The sequence below is a fragment of the Saccostrea cucullata genome, unplaced genomic scaffold (assembly GCF_032062105.1).
Source record: "Saccostrea cucullata isolate Sc308-1 unplaced genomic scaffold, CSIRO_AGI_Scuc_v1 ctg88, whole genome shotgun sequence".
Taxonomy (NCBI): domain Eukaryota; kingdom Metazoa; phylum Mollusca; class Bivalvia; order Ostreida; family Ostreidae; genus Saccostrea; species Saccostrea cuccullata.
The window spans coordinates 162,070-177,481 of record NW_026930139.1 but is presented as its reverse complement, the minus strand read 5'-3'; the positions used below and the strand labels follow the sequence as shown (position 1 = coordinate 177,481).

The 15,412-nt window shown below is 32.3% G+C and overlaps 1 protein-coding gene across 2 annotated transcripts; it reads right to left on the bottom strand.

Moving 5' to 3' along the window:
• Positions 1–530: 530 nt before the first annotated feature.
• Positions 531–14,566, bottom strand: LOC134283022 (E3 ubiquitin-protein ligase rififylin-like). Of its 2 annotated transcripts, XM_062765444.1 has the most exons (9): positions 14,394–14,566; positions 8,247–8,275; positions 7,760–7,942; positions 5,673–5,972; positions 4,609–4,794; positions 3,583–3,720; positions 3,278–3,479; positions 2,916–2,942; positions 531–2,680 (listed from the first exon to the last, which is right to left on the bottom strand). In XM_062765444.1, exons 3-9 carry the CDS (start codon positions 7,925–7,927, stop codon positions 2,493–2,495), a joined length of 1,209 nt encoding a protein of 402 aa, XP_062621428.1. In that variant the 5' UTR covers positions 7,928–7,942; positions 8,247–8,275; positions 14,394–14,566; the 3' UTR covers positions 531–2,492. The 2 variants fall into 2 exon arrangements, with proteins under 2 accessions (XP_062621428.1, XP_062621427.1); XM_062765443.1 differs by lacking the exon at positions 8,247–8,275 and having other exon boundaries at positions 14,394–14,565.
• Between the last annotated feature and the right edge of the window lie 846 nt (positions 14,567–15,412).

The following is a 15,412-nucleotide window of genomic DNA, read 5'->3' as shown; positions in this document are numbered from 1 at the left end:
ATTTGGTATTTTATATTATTTTCTAAAACCATTACACATATTAATCACATCAGAATTTCAGACAGTAATTTAATTTTAACTTGCACATTCAATTGTTTATTAGTCTGAAATTAATTTTTGAATAAACTTAGAAACTGTGTCCAGGCCCCTTTAAGGTATTAAGGTAAGCATAATATAAAATATTCCAACAATCAATTTTAAATATTTTATTATCAAACAAAAATTCTTTGATTTTTTTTATCTTCAATAACAAGAAATGTGTGTGCCTGCATGAAAATTTCAATCTGGGTAACATGTATATAAAAGAAACGCACCAAAAAAAAAATAATGTTTTGAAAACATACATGTAACCAGGGACCTATATACTAACATAGTATATACATCCCTGATAAACCAGAGGAGGTGGAGCTCTACTCTATGGTACAACTCTCATTAAATGTGTACTAATGTGTACTAGTAAAAAAATGTACCCCTCAACAAAAATGTATAGAATACATTTATATATAAGACAATAAAAAATTGCTTTATTATTTATTTTAAGATATATTTGATGAATTATTTGAAGCACAAAGGAAAACAAAAGCACAACACAAAACAAAAGGAACATAATGCTATAAAGGAAAAGTTCTTTAGCGCTCACAGATTAAGGCATTATTGCCAAAGCTCTGCCTATTCTGCTTGTATGTTAATTTCTTAGAGCATTTTTAACCCAAGTATCCCTGTTAATTATTAATTATGTATTCCTTCATTTAAGTACATATATACATGTATTAACACAGCTAGTATGGGATACCGGAAGCTTTTTAGAACAAGGGATCTGTAAGCCTGCTACAGATTTTAAAAAATTTTACCTGACTTATTAAACACAACAAAAATGTGCTAGCGATAAGAAACTGCAAAAATCTTCACAGAATCATATTTGGTTAACTTCAACAGAGACACAGATTGAAAAAGTGTAAAATTATATCACATTGTAAACATAATGTAAACATGATACGTTGGAACTTATTCTAAGGCACATTCCATGTGGGCCTTATTTTTGTCACACACTGTACTCCTTTAATTGTACATGAAGTTTAATTAAGGTAAAATGTAGTAAAACACCTGATTAACTTTTTTGCTCTTAAAATAATAACTATAATGTGTGGAAAAAACATAACTTTCAACATTCTACCAAATGGCATAATGGATTTGTAGACCATCTTAGGGTGTTTGTTACAGTAATCATGACACACCCTCTGGTCACAAAATATTTTTTTTTAAACTTAACTACTCACAAGCTTAGTTCATACATGAGTATGAAGCAATTTAAATATTATAAAATACTATAGTAATAATACATGCATACAGCGAAGACATACATCCAAATTCAATGTCATGCACTTTTTGATAACCACCTGAAAATATGCCATGAGCAGAAATTCATTATACAGTTTTTGCTTTATAAAATATATTTTTTAAATAAGTAATATTTACATCCACTGAAGACTTTCTCCTTTATTTCTTATGAAAACCACATCTTTCATCAATTATTAAACACCCTTTAGAACCAGTTTTCATCCCATCCCCCTGTATTGACTTCTTCTGCGATGTGCGCTTCAATCAAGAAATTAAAGACATAAATATAAACAATAAAATGCAACTCTGTCTTCTTGTTATTTCTTTGTAGGTACAAGAATTAACAGTAATAGCTATTGCAGGGGGAAAAATCCTAACCTGCTAATGCAAGTTATGTCTTAGTGGATTATGTATTTTTTGGCAATAGCTGCAACATCCGTTCCCATAAAATAAGGAAACAACATATCTTGTTGCTTAATACAAGATATAAAACAGAATTTCACAATGATTACATATAATACAGAATCGAAACTACTTTGCCATTATTTTTGTGACCAAAATATTTACTCACATTTATATGAGCAAAATGTTTTGTAAAAACATGTAATTTCATTAAAACAAACTTTGCTGAAATATTCAGAGACAGTTTATTTTTGGAAGTACATGTAATATATAACCAGCCTGCAGCATAAAAGTATAAATTTTCAGAATACAACAGTAAGTTGCATCTCATCAGATATGACAATGTCACTTGCACTTTCTCACTAGCATCCAGTATGAATCTTGATTCCATTAATGTTCCTAAAATAATGCATATAATACTGGTATATCACATCGAAAAATTTCTTGGAAATGCAACAAAACGTCAATAAAGAGTCACTCCATATAATCTCATATAAAACACACTGAGTGAAATTACAGACTGTACATCAAAATAACAGAGGGCACTCGTGTTTATTTGTTGAATGTACAAGCATCCATGTTCTGTTATGAGTGAATGAATAAAGAATATCAAATCCTTCAAAAAATAGATATATGGCACCAAAGTAATGGGACTATTTTCAAGTTTATTTTTGGTCATTTTGTTTGAATGAATGGATATCACATGATCTCTGGTCCTCTAAGCATTGTGCTCACTGTAACAAACATTATTATTAACTCCTAAATATGTGGACAGCTCGTACGACGTTCTGTCGACAGATTGGACATTCTGCGAGACGACGCCCACATTGTGTACAGGTAACCATGTGACCACACTCTAGGAGTACACAGTTAATGGCTGCATCCATACAGATCTTACACAGTTCATCTTCAGCCGATGTGGCTACTCCTCCTGGGGCATCTAAAATTTCAATAAATTAAGATGGACTTAATATAAACTTGTGGTCATTAACGATATGTTTGATACTGAGGACTATTACTCAAGTTATCAAAATATACATGTATGTCTTACTAATATTTCAGAAAAGAATGCAAAGAATTCTCAATGAAGAAAAAAGAATCTTGGAACATACAACAGTTTGAATCTAAAATTGAAGTTTTATAACTGTCTAAAAATATAATATCATTGTACTTACTTTCTGATGCATTTATGATTTCTTGTGCTGCAATGGAAAGAAATACAAAAGTCAGAATATAAATCAGTTACAATTAACAATGAATAACAATGAACATTAGACCTAACAGTATCTGCATATCCTTTTTCGAGTTTGACCTGAAACTCTCTACTTTAGAGTTTAGACTCTTATTTTTTAAACATTTTTTAATACATGTAATTGCAGAAATTGTAACAGCACCATATTTAAGAGGAAAGAGAAATTAATTGTCATTATATAATTTACTTCCTCTCATCTTTGGCCTAAAACCTTGGACCAAAATTTTAGAATGTTTGCAGAGGGCTTATTCTTTACATTTAATAAACAACTAAAACTGAACCTACTTTTTTGTTTGTTGTTTTGGTGTTCCTTCCATAGTCGAGTGACCTTTTGTTGTAGTTCTGTTTTCTCCACACAGCCTTTGTAATCTACAAAGTTGTTCACCAGGACCTCTTTCATCTGTCTCACAGTTAGTGTTTCTATGTCTTCTTCTGATTTTATATTGTCTAGGGTATATCGCTTTGCCCTCTCCTGCTGGACTTGATGCTATCAAGAAGGAAAAATAAAGGCAGTGTTGACATTGACAATGCTTAATTTGATAGATTTTGCAAACAACCTTAAGTACGCTACTTATACATAAGTCACCCACCTCATTATCAGCTCTCCTCATCTCCTCCATAAGTCTTTCGGCCACCCTCATTTCTTCCAGCTGTCGCTGACGTAACCGTTCCGCGCGGGCAGCCTCCGATTCATTCTGCTGTAAGGAGTGGGATCGCTGCGGCTCCTCCTGGATATAAACAATAACAGGAGATCATCTAAATGTCATCCATATACATGTATACTTATCCTTCTTTTTCATTTCAATTCATTATAGATGACTTATTTCCTATGAAGTACTAAAATAAGATTATAAAGACTGTTGCTTATATTTTATGAGAATCACAATGTAGGTTAAGGAGGTTTGATCTGTCTCTGAAAGGACAACTGACAAACCACTGTAAGATATACCAAAGTGGGCATTGTTTAAGGAATCACTGTCTAGTTTGTTGGGTATGCCCAATGACATCAGACAAAAAGACAGCTGCACGAGATTGACATGCATATCAGGCACTTGACCTTTCACTTGTCGAAATTTACATTCAAGTATGATTATCAAACAAATCCTTAACTTTCAAAGAATTATTACAGAGAAAAAAGAAATGGACTTTATAGTGAGTTAAATAGAGCAATAACCATGATTCGTGAAAATTATGTCCCATTTTTCAAGATTTAATGACTATCTCACAAAAATAAGGTGTCACAAAAATTTTGTGATCTACAGTAGTAAATTCCTTAATTTTTGTTTGGTCAATTTTTATAGTTTGAGGCTAGAGTATAGTTATTGGAAAATTTGATATTGTGATTGAAAAATAGTGAAATTTTTCTTGAAATTTAAAAATTCTACAGAAGATGTAAATTCATTGGTCTCGATATCTTTATGCCATGAAAACAATAAAAATCACCTCCCATCCCCACATCCTAGCTGAAAATTGGTGTTTTTTTTCTGAACATAAATACACCCTTATTTTTAACACTCTTATAAACAAAATTTTACAATTTATAATTACGAAGAGATGATTAAGATTTAGGTCACTTGAGAAGAGACAATTAATCTGTTAATTATGACGACACTTACCACATGCTGTGCCTGGGGTTCCTGGAGGGATTGAGATCGCTGTTGATTGTTGACACTGGATGGTACAGAGCCTGCGGCAGCCCTGGACGCCACAGGAACTCCTTGCGGTGATGGAGATTGCTCACTACTGCTTGTTGATGTGGATTCCTGTTCTTGTAAGTCACCACGGTTACCAGTTATTGTAATCTGAAAAAGACAAAAACAACATTGATACTGTGTTGGTTTATTTCAGAACTCTCTACAATGCACACAAAAAAGTTCCTGGTTTTATGGTATTTTTCTGCAATTGTGATCTGCCTTTAGATCTAAATTCTAAAAAAATTTTTAGAAATTTACATTATATTACACAATTTTGTAATCAATTCAAGTATTCTTAATATTTTAAAAGGCAAAGATAAATTAACTGGAAATGTTTTTTACATGTATTTTCTCTGTGGAAGTAAACAACAGTTATTTCTATTCACTGATACTGTGTTGTGTTTGATTAATTTTCCTGGTGATAAATGCCATGTATCATATAGTTAAAATAAATTAATTTATAAATATGCTCAATATTAACACCTTCATAAAATATATTTTTGTTATTAATGTACAAAAAACATTTTGCACAGGTGTAGAGAGGGTCCTTCAGAAAAAGTTATGGACTGGATGCAAATTATGCACTTTTTCTACATGTGACCCTAACCTTGCAAATGCCTTGAGTCAAGATTTCAAAACACTTTCAGACAATTTGCAATCTTTGTCTCAGATATGAGCTTCTCATATTTCATTTTCAAATTTTGAGCTCAGGTGTGCCAAAATGCCTTCCTGAACATTTTCCAGTTGGACAGTTCTGATGAATGTTTTGAAAATCACTGTATACAGGGAATTTTTCGCTCCCGTTTTATTTTCACCCCTTTCGCCCAATCCTCATTTGGGCAAATTTAAAACAGGGCGAAATGAAATAATACATATAATTTCTGTAATAAAACTATGAATGGGCGAATTTAAAACGGGGCAAAATTGTTTGCACGTGTGAAAGGGCGAAAATTATGCTGCCTTCATTGATTAAGTAATTGACTTACTGTGGTTTGTGCTGTACTGGAAGACCTATCTCCTGAGTTACCCTGACTGACCACACCAAATGTGATTACTAAGAGGTCAATAAGGTCATGCTTCTCTGTACACGCTTCAGTGGAGATGTTCCGCTTGTTGAGCACTGAACGGAGATCTTTCACCTTCCATTTCTGGAGGTCCTGCCTCGTAAAGTTGCCTGTGGTCAGAATGTTGCATTTTTTGCACTGGCGGTGTGATCTTTTGACATTCTGTTGTAGCTGCATCACACAGTTTGCACAAAAGTAGCGTCCACAGTCCTTACATAGTTTCTACAAATTCATCATAAAATAATGATTACTGCGGTAATTAAATAATCACATGGGTTTAGTAACATAGAAATATGTCCAGAAGACCCATTTTATTTGACATATATATACAGAACATATAATTGTTGTCAAGATTTGTACAATGGTAAGTGGGGTTGATTCATTCTTAGTTTAGTTAAAGGCTAAATAAAATGATTGAAATCCTAATGTTTCATTTTCATTCTTAAATGTAGCTAATCAACTTATGTAAGATATTTCAGGTCATTTTCGCCAGGTAAGGGAAAGAGAAGAGGAGTGGTACATCAACTTTGGCTATATCATCTCAGGTAATACATGTAATTGGAATACCCTCAGATATTTATCTGATAAAAAGTTGAAGTTAAATAGAAAAACAAGGAATAGTTAAATGACTCGGGTGAGCATTGTGGCCTATGGACCTCCTGTTTTTTTTTTTTTTTTTACTTCAGAGTATACCATGCAATAAGTGTTTGATGATTATTTTTGGCTGTATGACATGCAAGTATATCTTTTCAGGAAACTCTGTATTCTTATCTGACAACTTTAAGTCAGATGATGTCACAACTATTTATAGAAAAGTCATCCATTGGGCTGTCAGACATTGATTGATACAGAGTACTGACTTCTGTTTTTGATGCATGATCACAAATTTGTACCTGCAATTCCACCTTTTCAGCCATAGTAAACCACATGTGCAAAACTACTTGACATGTACTTAATATGAGTATTACTATTCTGTATAATATGATAGCAAACAAAAAATTTGGTATTTTTTAAATAAAACTGTTTTATTTAAATACATGTATAACTGTTGTTTTGGAATGTGAGGCAGTCAATTTCTGAGTTAAGTATGTGACATTTCCCTTTGATAACAAGCGAGATATACTTATAAACAAGTCTAATCGTACTTGCACTGCTTGTAAACTTCCTCATGAGGAGGAAACTGAGAAAAAGTAACCAGACCTTGGAGCATGTTTGTGATATGTACTCTATATCATTGTCTGATAGCTTCAATACAGGTACTGACATGCCATCATTATGGCAAAATTTAAAATTCTTTCTTCAAAATTATTACATTTATAATTTACATCATGTGATTGGGTTGAAAATATGTTTATATCATATAATGTGTTGTACGTCAACATCAAAATGATATAAGACAAAATAAAGACTGTCCAATATAAATTCCAAAACTGGCATATATAAGGTATATACGTCAGTATAATTTAGGTAGCTATAAAATTCATTCCTTATTTGCACATGTATTGATTGTATGCATCTCAAATTTTATGCCAAAGAAAGAATATAAACCCTACAAACAGTTGTTAATCAACCATCCCTATTCTGTTCTTCTCAGTTAATTAACAACAATCCAACTGACATGAACAAACAACAACCCTCATTAAAATTTTTCATTATTACGCAGCACCAGAATGAGTCACTTTCATTGATACAAGACTATTATATTCATAAATATGACATTTAGATTTCCTATATATACTTATTAAGTTTTTCATTCCATTTAATTCTGGTTTGTGATACAGACAAATGATATTTTCAAAAATAAAAAAAAATAGTAATAGATCAACAACCTTAATGAAACTAGAAAATACCTGATATAGTTATAATAATTAAGCCATGATAGAGGAGAAACAGAGTTGTGTGTAAATATATTTATCTATCAAAGTATGTGTAATTTGATATCTCCCATACTTCCTGCTTTAAAAAGAAACTAGATTTTTTTCTTAACTAATAAAATGGCCAGAACTGACCTTTCTGTTGAAGATGTTGAAGCTGGCACTACAACTTTCACAGACCATTTCTGGAGATGTTGGTCTATCCTGGTTATTGCCGGCTAGGTTGGTGTTGTTTCGCTGTGATGTGGTGTAAACATGAGTCGTGTGAATGTCATTACGTATTAAACTGGCTCCCTGTCCCATTCAGACAGTTGTTACCTGTGTTTACATAAGAAAACTCCACGATAAAGCTCACATCTGGGGGAGGATCAAAGAAAACAATCAACAAATCTGAAGCATATAAATATACACAATCATGTACATTGTGGCATAATTATTGGTGCATGCATTTTCTTAGGAGGAATCTGAATAAGAAAGTAGAATAATAATATGAAACTGAAAGCAAGATCTAGAAGATTAAAAAAAAAAATTCATGCAAATGATGAATAACAAACAGAATTATGATGATAGAGTTCAGTAAAATAATTCATTAAGAAAAATAATTAAGCTGTAATTTTGTCACCTTGCATGTTTTTCATGACTGAACTATTCCTGCGTGTATAAAAATTGTACAAAAATATATTTATTATTCAAAGTAATATCAAATTTCAGAATTATGAATGGACAGGCAGATGATTATAGCTACTGGGGTAGCACATGTAAATGAGGGCCAAGAGACACATACTAAGAATTCAGTTTTCATATATCTATCTTTTAACTGATTAGAAATCCTAGTAATTGTTTAAATCACTTATAAACCTGGTCAATATTCAAAATTATCATGCATTTTCATTTTTTTTTATCAAGGTCAGATTTAATGACAAAACCTGTTATTTATGGTATTTATCAACTATAAAATGTCAATGTTACCATGACAACTTTGGAGTTTTTCACTGCAGCACCTGTCTTGAAGGGTCTTATCCACACAATACAGGACATTACCGAGGCAGTATTAACATTGATTTTCTCTTCTGATTACCGGGTACTCTTTCTTCTTCCTTATGCTAATTACTGCATGTCAGACTTATACTTATCAGCTAATGATCGACATTTGCCTTTTATATATAAAAGACGTACTGCCATCAGACCATTGGATAACATCAGGATCACATGCCTTATTCACTACACCAATTTACATTCACAACTTCAATATGCTTTAAGTTTTGTCACTGTTTCTATTCATTCATAATTTTTCAAACACTACAAATCTCAACACAATATGTGAGGTTAAAACATTGCTGTGACGTCATGCCTTTGTTCTTGCAGTCTAAAAATTTACCTGTAGCCGTCCGATAATAATAATTACCAGTCTGATAATATATTATCAGACGGCAATGATAACAAAATCGGACGGTATCTAAAAACAAAAAGAAGAGTGGAATAAGTTAAATATTTCCACCCACCCCCGACCACCACCCCCTCCAAAAAAAGAAAAAAATTAGGGAAAGCAATCGCAAGGAAATTAAGTTGCTACAAACTAGAAAATCCATGAAAAAATCGAGTTTAAACCATCTTCAAAATTAATAATTCCCATCTTTTAAGTGTTTTTGATACAGCACTTTGTATAATCGAATTTTTTGAGAAAAATCGACAAATTTATATCTTTTATAAGGATTGTTTCCAAATGGCTGCACTTGTAAAAGCTGAGAATTTCCATTCTATAAACTAAAACTCCAGGATGAAAATTCGCATGTTACTTTCCATGGTGACGGTGGTAATTTCACCCCAAAAAAAATTTATGCACAAAATAAATAAAAATGTTCCAAAATAAAAAGGAAATCCTTCCCCAACGGACCCCTGTCCTGCTTATCTAAACGACTGCCATTGAATGAATGAAATGAAACAACAGTTCACCAATTCTTTATCTGTCTCTTTTCTTTTGTCCACTTATTAGACGGGTAAAATACAATTGATGTCTGAACTCCCATTGTGTTATTATCGGACTCCTACAGGTAATTTTTGGACATTTAAATGGCAATGTTTTAAGTAAGATATATGCCTCATACTATTCTATATGTAAAATTATCAGACAGTTTTCGGCCCTAACGGGCCTCAAACAGTCTGATAATTTTACATATAGAACAGTATTCGGCATATATCCATTACTTCTCTATTGAGTCAGTTTATTTAAAGATATTTTATGTATATGTATGTATTCATAGTAAGTAAAATTACTATTAGCATTTCTTTTTGTGATTGATTCCATGATATTTGCTCATAATCCTTTTGGTTAAAAGTACACTACAGAACTACACTATTGAAAACCATAACTGTAATAGCTAGTGTATACTTTCACATTTAAATTGACCTGTGGCAGTGCATTACCTGTAAGAACTTAGAAGACCTTTCCAATTATACCAATTCATGTTATGTATTTGTATTTTATATGTATAAAAAAATGATTTTTTTTGGAGAAATTTTTTTTCATATTTGATAAAATCTGTATATGTGAGCATGATGCATTAAATACAATAGAAAATGAATCAATCTGTGCTACTATTATAAAATCTGACAGTCTTATATTTTATATTTTTGTTATGATACTGTCGATACAGGGAAGATTTTTTAAGTTTATATAATCGTATATTGTACATTAAAGGGAAAATCCATTCAATCATAACTCTTTTTACATAAATTCATAATCAACATGGCAGTGCAGTTGTTGATGCAGATGTATTCAAACTGTTTTATTCCTGAAAGATTTTATTATGGACTTAACCTTATGAACTGGAGTAAGAAATCAACTTAAAAATGTTGAAAGATTGTGCAAGTACTAGACGGTGACCTATGCATCTCTTCACTGCTTTTCAAACACAGTCTCACTTATACATGTGAATGGCCTAGGGGGTCCAAGTTAATGTTGAGTAAAAAAAGTAGGTCAATTTTGAAATTGATTTCATAACTAACTCCTTATATGGATATAATGAGTTATGGATATATAGCAAAAAAATTCATAGATCCCAAAGGCTTTGTTCATGTTGTTATAACCGAGTTTTACTGTATTTACTTATCTACATGAATTGAAATACTGTCAATAATTTTAATCATGTACAGGGTTTTCATTAAATAATCAATCTCAGTAAACAAGAAACTTTAAATGATAGATTGATTAGAGTTACTGTTCAGAATCAGAATGCCCTCATATTGTCTCTCTATGGAATGTAGTTTTTAGCTGCTAAAAATAACAGCAAACCAGAACATAAGCATTAAAAAAATACAATTTGTTTGTTTTTTCAAAGTGGCAATTTTTCCAAAACCTAGGCATGCAGGTGACATTAAACATAGAATTAACTTTGGACAGCCTTATTTATGAATAGACATAAATAAAAATAATATTTTAGAGTATTTGATTTAAAAAAGTATTTAATTAGTGAAATTGGGAACCCAATGTATGGATCGAGTTTCATACCTTTATCTTTTATAATTATATACACCCCAATTTTTTCAAAACCAGATTTAAGCTAATATCAACAAGAGGCCCATGGGCCACATCGCTCACCTGAGCACTAAGGGTAGGAAAAAGTAGAAAACGGCTTTTTATTGTAAAGTTTAAATCCAAAAGTAGTCCCATGACCAATCATGGATTTGCTATTTTTTAGAAAATGATTTTTTAAGAATTTTCCTATATATATCTTTAAAAACTTTGGTCGGCCATTTTGGCCCCGCCCTACCCCGGGGGTCATGATTTGAACAAACTTGAATCTACACTACCTGAGCATGCTTTCATATAAATATGATGAATTATGGCTTTGTCATTCTTGAGAAGAAGATTTTTAAAGAATTTTCCTATATATTTCTATGTAAAACTTTGATCGGCCATTTTGGCCCCGCCCTACCCCGGGTGGTCATGATTTGAACATACTTCAAACTACACTACCTGAGCATGCTTTCATATATATATGATGAATTATGGCTTTGTCATTCTTGAGAAGAAGATTTTTAAAGAATTTTCCTATATATTTCTGTGTAAAACTTTGGTCGGCCATTTTGGCCCCGCCCTACCCCCGGGGGTCATGCTTTGAACAAACTTGAATTTACACTACCTGAGCATGCTTCCATATAAATATGATGAATTATGGCTTTGTCATTCTTGAGAAGAAGATTTTTAAAGAATATTCCTATATATTTCTATGTAAAAGTTTGGTCGGCCATTTTGGCCCCACCCTACCCCGGGTGGTCATGATTTGAACAAACTTCAAACTACACTACCTGAGCATGCTTTCATATATATATGATGAATTATGGCTTTGTCATTCTTGAGAAGAAGATTTTTAAAGAATTTTCCTATATATTTCTATGTAAAACTTAGGTCGGCCATTTTGGCCCCGCCCTATCCCCGGGGGTCATGATTTGAACAAACTTGAATCTACACTACCTGAGCATGCTTCCATATAAATATGATGAAATATGGCTTTGTCATTCTTGAGAAGAAGATTTTTAAAGAATTTTCCTATATATTTTTATGTAAAACTTTGATCGGCCATTTTGGCCCCACCCTACCCCCGGGGGTCATGATTTGAACAAACTTGAATCTACACTACCTGAGCATGCTTCCATATAAATATGATGAAATATGGCTTTGTCATTCTTGAGAAGAAGATTTTTAAAGAATTTTCCTATATATTTCTGTGTAAAACTTTGGTCGGCCATTTTGGCCCCGCCCTACCCCCGGGGGTCATGATTTGAACAAACTTGAATCTACACTACCTGAGCATGCTTCCATATAAATATGATGAATTATGGCTTTGTCATTCTTGAGAAGAAGATTTTTAAAGAATTTTCCTATATATTTCTGTGTAAAACTTAGGTCGGCCATTGTGGCCCCGCCCTACCCCCGGGGGTCATGAATTGAACAAACTTGAATCTACACTTCCTGAGGATGTTTCCCCATAAGTTTCATCTTTCATGGCACAGTGGTTCTGGAGAAGAAGATTTTTAAAACATACCACCAAATTTTCATTAATTACCAATTATCTCCCCTTGAATAAGGGTGTGGCCCTTCATTTGAGCAAACTTGAATCCCCTTCACCCAAGGATGCTTTGTGGCAAGTTTGGTTGAAATTGGCCCAGTGGATCTTGAGAAGTCGAAAATGTGAAAAGTTTATGGACAGACAGACGGACAGACAGAAAGACGGACGCCGGACAAAATGTGATCAGAAAAGCTCACTTGAGCCTTTGGCTCAGGTGAGCTAAAAAGCCTATTGTACATACAAACAAGGGCACTTGAGAATTTAATAATGCAATACCACAGGCACTTGTTTCGGAAATAAATTTTAACCCATAAGCAAAGAATTAGAGTAAGACCTCGAATTTGATTTGCTAAAAATCTGTTTCTAAAATTACATCGGAAGAACATTGTAGTGTTTTTATGGAAAATAAGACACTATCAAATTTTTTTTATTCAATGCAATATTTAAAATCTGGAATTGAATTTTTAAACCCAGGCATTCTTTAATTTTTCTCTTTGCCCAGGATTAGCACTCGGCAAGTAGATTTTTGACGCTGTTTACGGAGCCAGATTAAAGAAAACAAAGACAAGCAAGCCATATATGGTTGTGTAGATAAATTATCGTAGATGACATAGGTATAAACAGTTTGCCACTGCCTTTTCTCTGAAAGTGTAAATGAGCACGATTCTAAGGGAGAGGGGTACTCCTTGTAATTTTGAGTTTAGATACCTTGTGTTATTATTACACTATGGGTTATAATTTATTTCCGAAACAAGTGCCTGTGTGCAATACAGCAATATTCCTGTTTTTCATTCTTTGATTATTTTAATGAATCAGATGATTAAAATAACATAATAAATAAAGAGCTCCTGCTGAAAGAAATAAACAAATTAATAAGATTATTTTGCCAAAATTTAAATTCTGCATAACATTTTATTGACAATGAATAAAAATTATTATTTTAAAAGGTGTTTGGTAAGAAATGTTTACAATTACATTTTGAAACAAAATATTAATGATTAATCTTGAAAAATTTTACAATCATTTTTTTTTTAATTCATGGTCTTAGTCATAAGTTCTTTTGCAAAATGACCCTCTAGATCCAAAGGCAGGGTATAATCAATAACATCGACAGAGGGTATGTGTCTATACGATTGTACTGTACGTTCGTTTACCCTAAAATTTGTTAACCCATGATGCCGTTCGCCCAGAGTCCTATCGCACTAAAACTTGTTCGCACAGAGTCTGTTTACCCTATTTAATATAGAATAATAAGAATAAGGATATAATGAAATTCTTCCCTAACTTTTCGTACATTTGAGAAAAACAGACGTTATGCATATGGTCACACTAAAGACATGTCTTTTCAAAGACTTGACAAACCTGCTGGAAATTCGGCTTTTGTATTAATTTATTTTAAGTTATTTATATATAGATGAATATTTCTATGTTACGAAATATATCTGAATTTCATCTTCCATCTTCTTATTGAACATAATTTGAGATCAAATGGAGAGACTCTTACAAAGGTAAAAGATCTAACGTTACACTGTAAGAAACGCAAAGAAATTAACTGGGCACTGGGGATTTTCACGATAAATTCGTGTTCTTTCGTTTTGATAACATTGTATAGATTAGGGTATGCCAAAAAGACTGTCAGTGATTGTGACAAGCCCGTTTAGCGGTTAAATAACATCTCAATTAAAGAAATAGATACTTACATTAACTGTGCTTCAAATGTTAACGTGTAAAAAGATGTGTTCTTCTCACAATACACCAATCAACATTTTTAAACTTCTCTTTTATCTCAATCTAAACGGTAAAAATTAACAATAACCTTCTCCAATTCATGAATACAATCTCCAATGCCTCAAAATTACGTCACAAATCTGATTCTCGAAAACGCTTAATCCAACTAGGTTTAAAAATGAATAAAAAATCTCTTCAGAAACAATCGGCTATTACGGATTTTTTATTGACGCAACCATGGATCTTTGATTATGCATAATATATTTTATTGCTGTAAAACATATACCAATAATTATTTTCTTTCGTTCCAAGAAATAATAATTCTCATCAGAGACATATAAAGCCAGTGGTTTTATATGGTCTCTGCATGCTCTCATACCATACCTAATTTAATATGAAAGAATTTTTCTTTTACTATGAAAGAATTAAAAATATACCTCTTCCGATCAGTTTAGGGACCAGGCAAATTTTATCACAATGATGGGACCAGTAAAAAACAAAATCCCCATTTAAAAAAGTGCGTGTCCCATGGCATTGTTATTTAAAAAAAAATATCTGTCCCATGCCCTGAGACTTATATCACCGGGGAAAATTAAGTGTCAAACTTTCCGGCAACAATAAAACATAAAAATGCTAACGATGGAATAGCACTTTATTATAAACTGAGGTGGTAGGGCTTCTGGAAATCCAAAAATTGCACCCGAACAATCCGAAGCCTAGGAGTTAACTGATTAACAATGATTCATGTAACATATAAATAATTAATTATAACAATGGCAATTAGCACAATACTGAGCATGAGTGACATATGGCTTAGATGGAATAACTCATGACATGTTGAGTAAATTGATCAAATAATTAATTTTCAGATTCGGAGTTACATAGTAATTAACATAATTAAAGTTTCTCAAGTTGGTTAAATTAATAACAGTAAATTAAGAGTATATTTCAAAGTCAGCTAAAATGTCACTAAAATTGTTTTTCTCAAAAA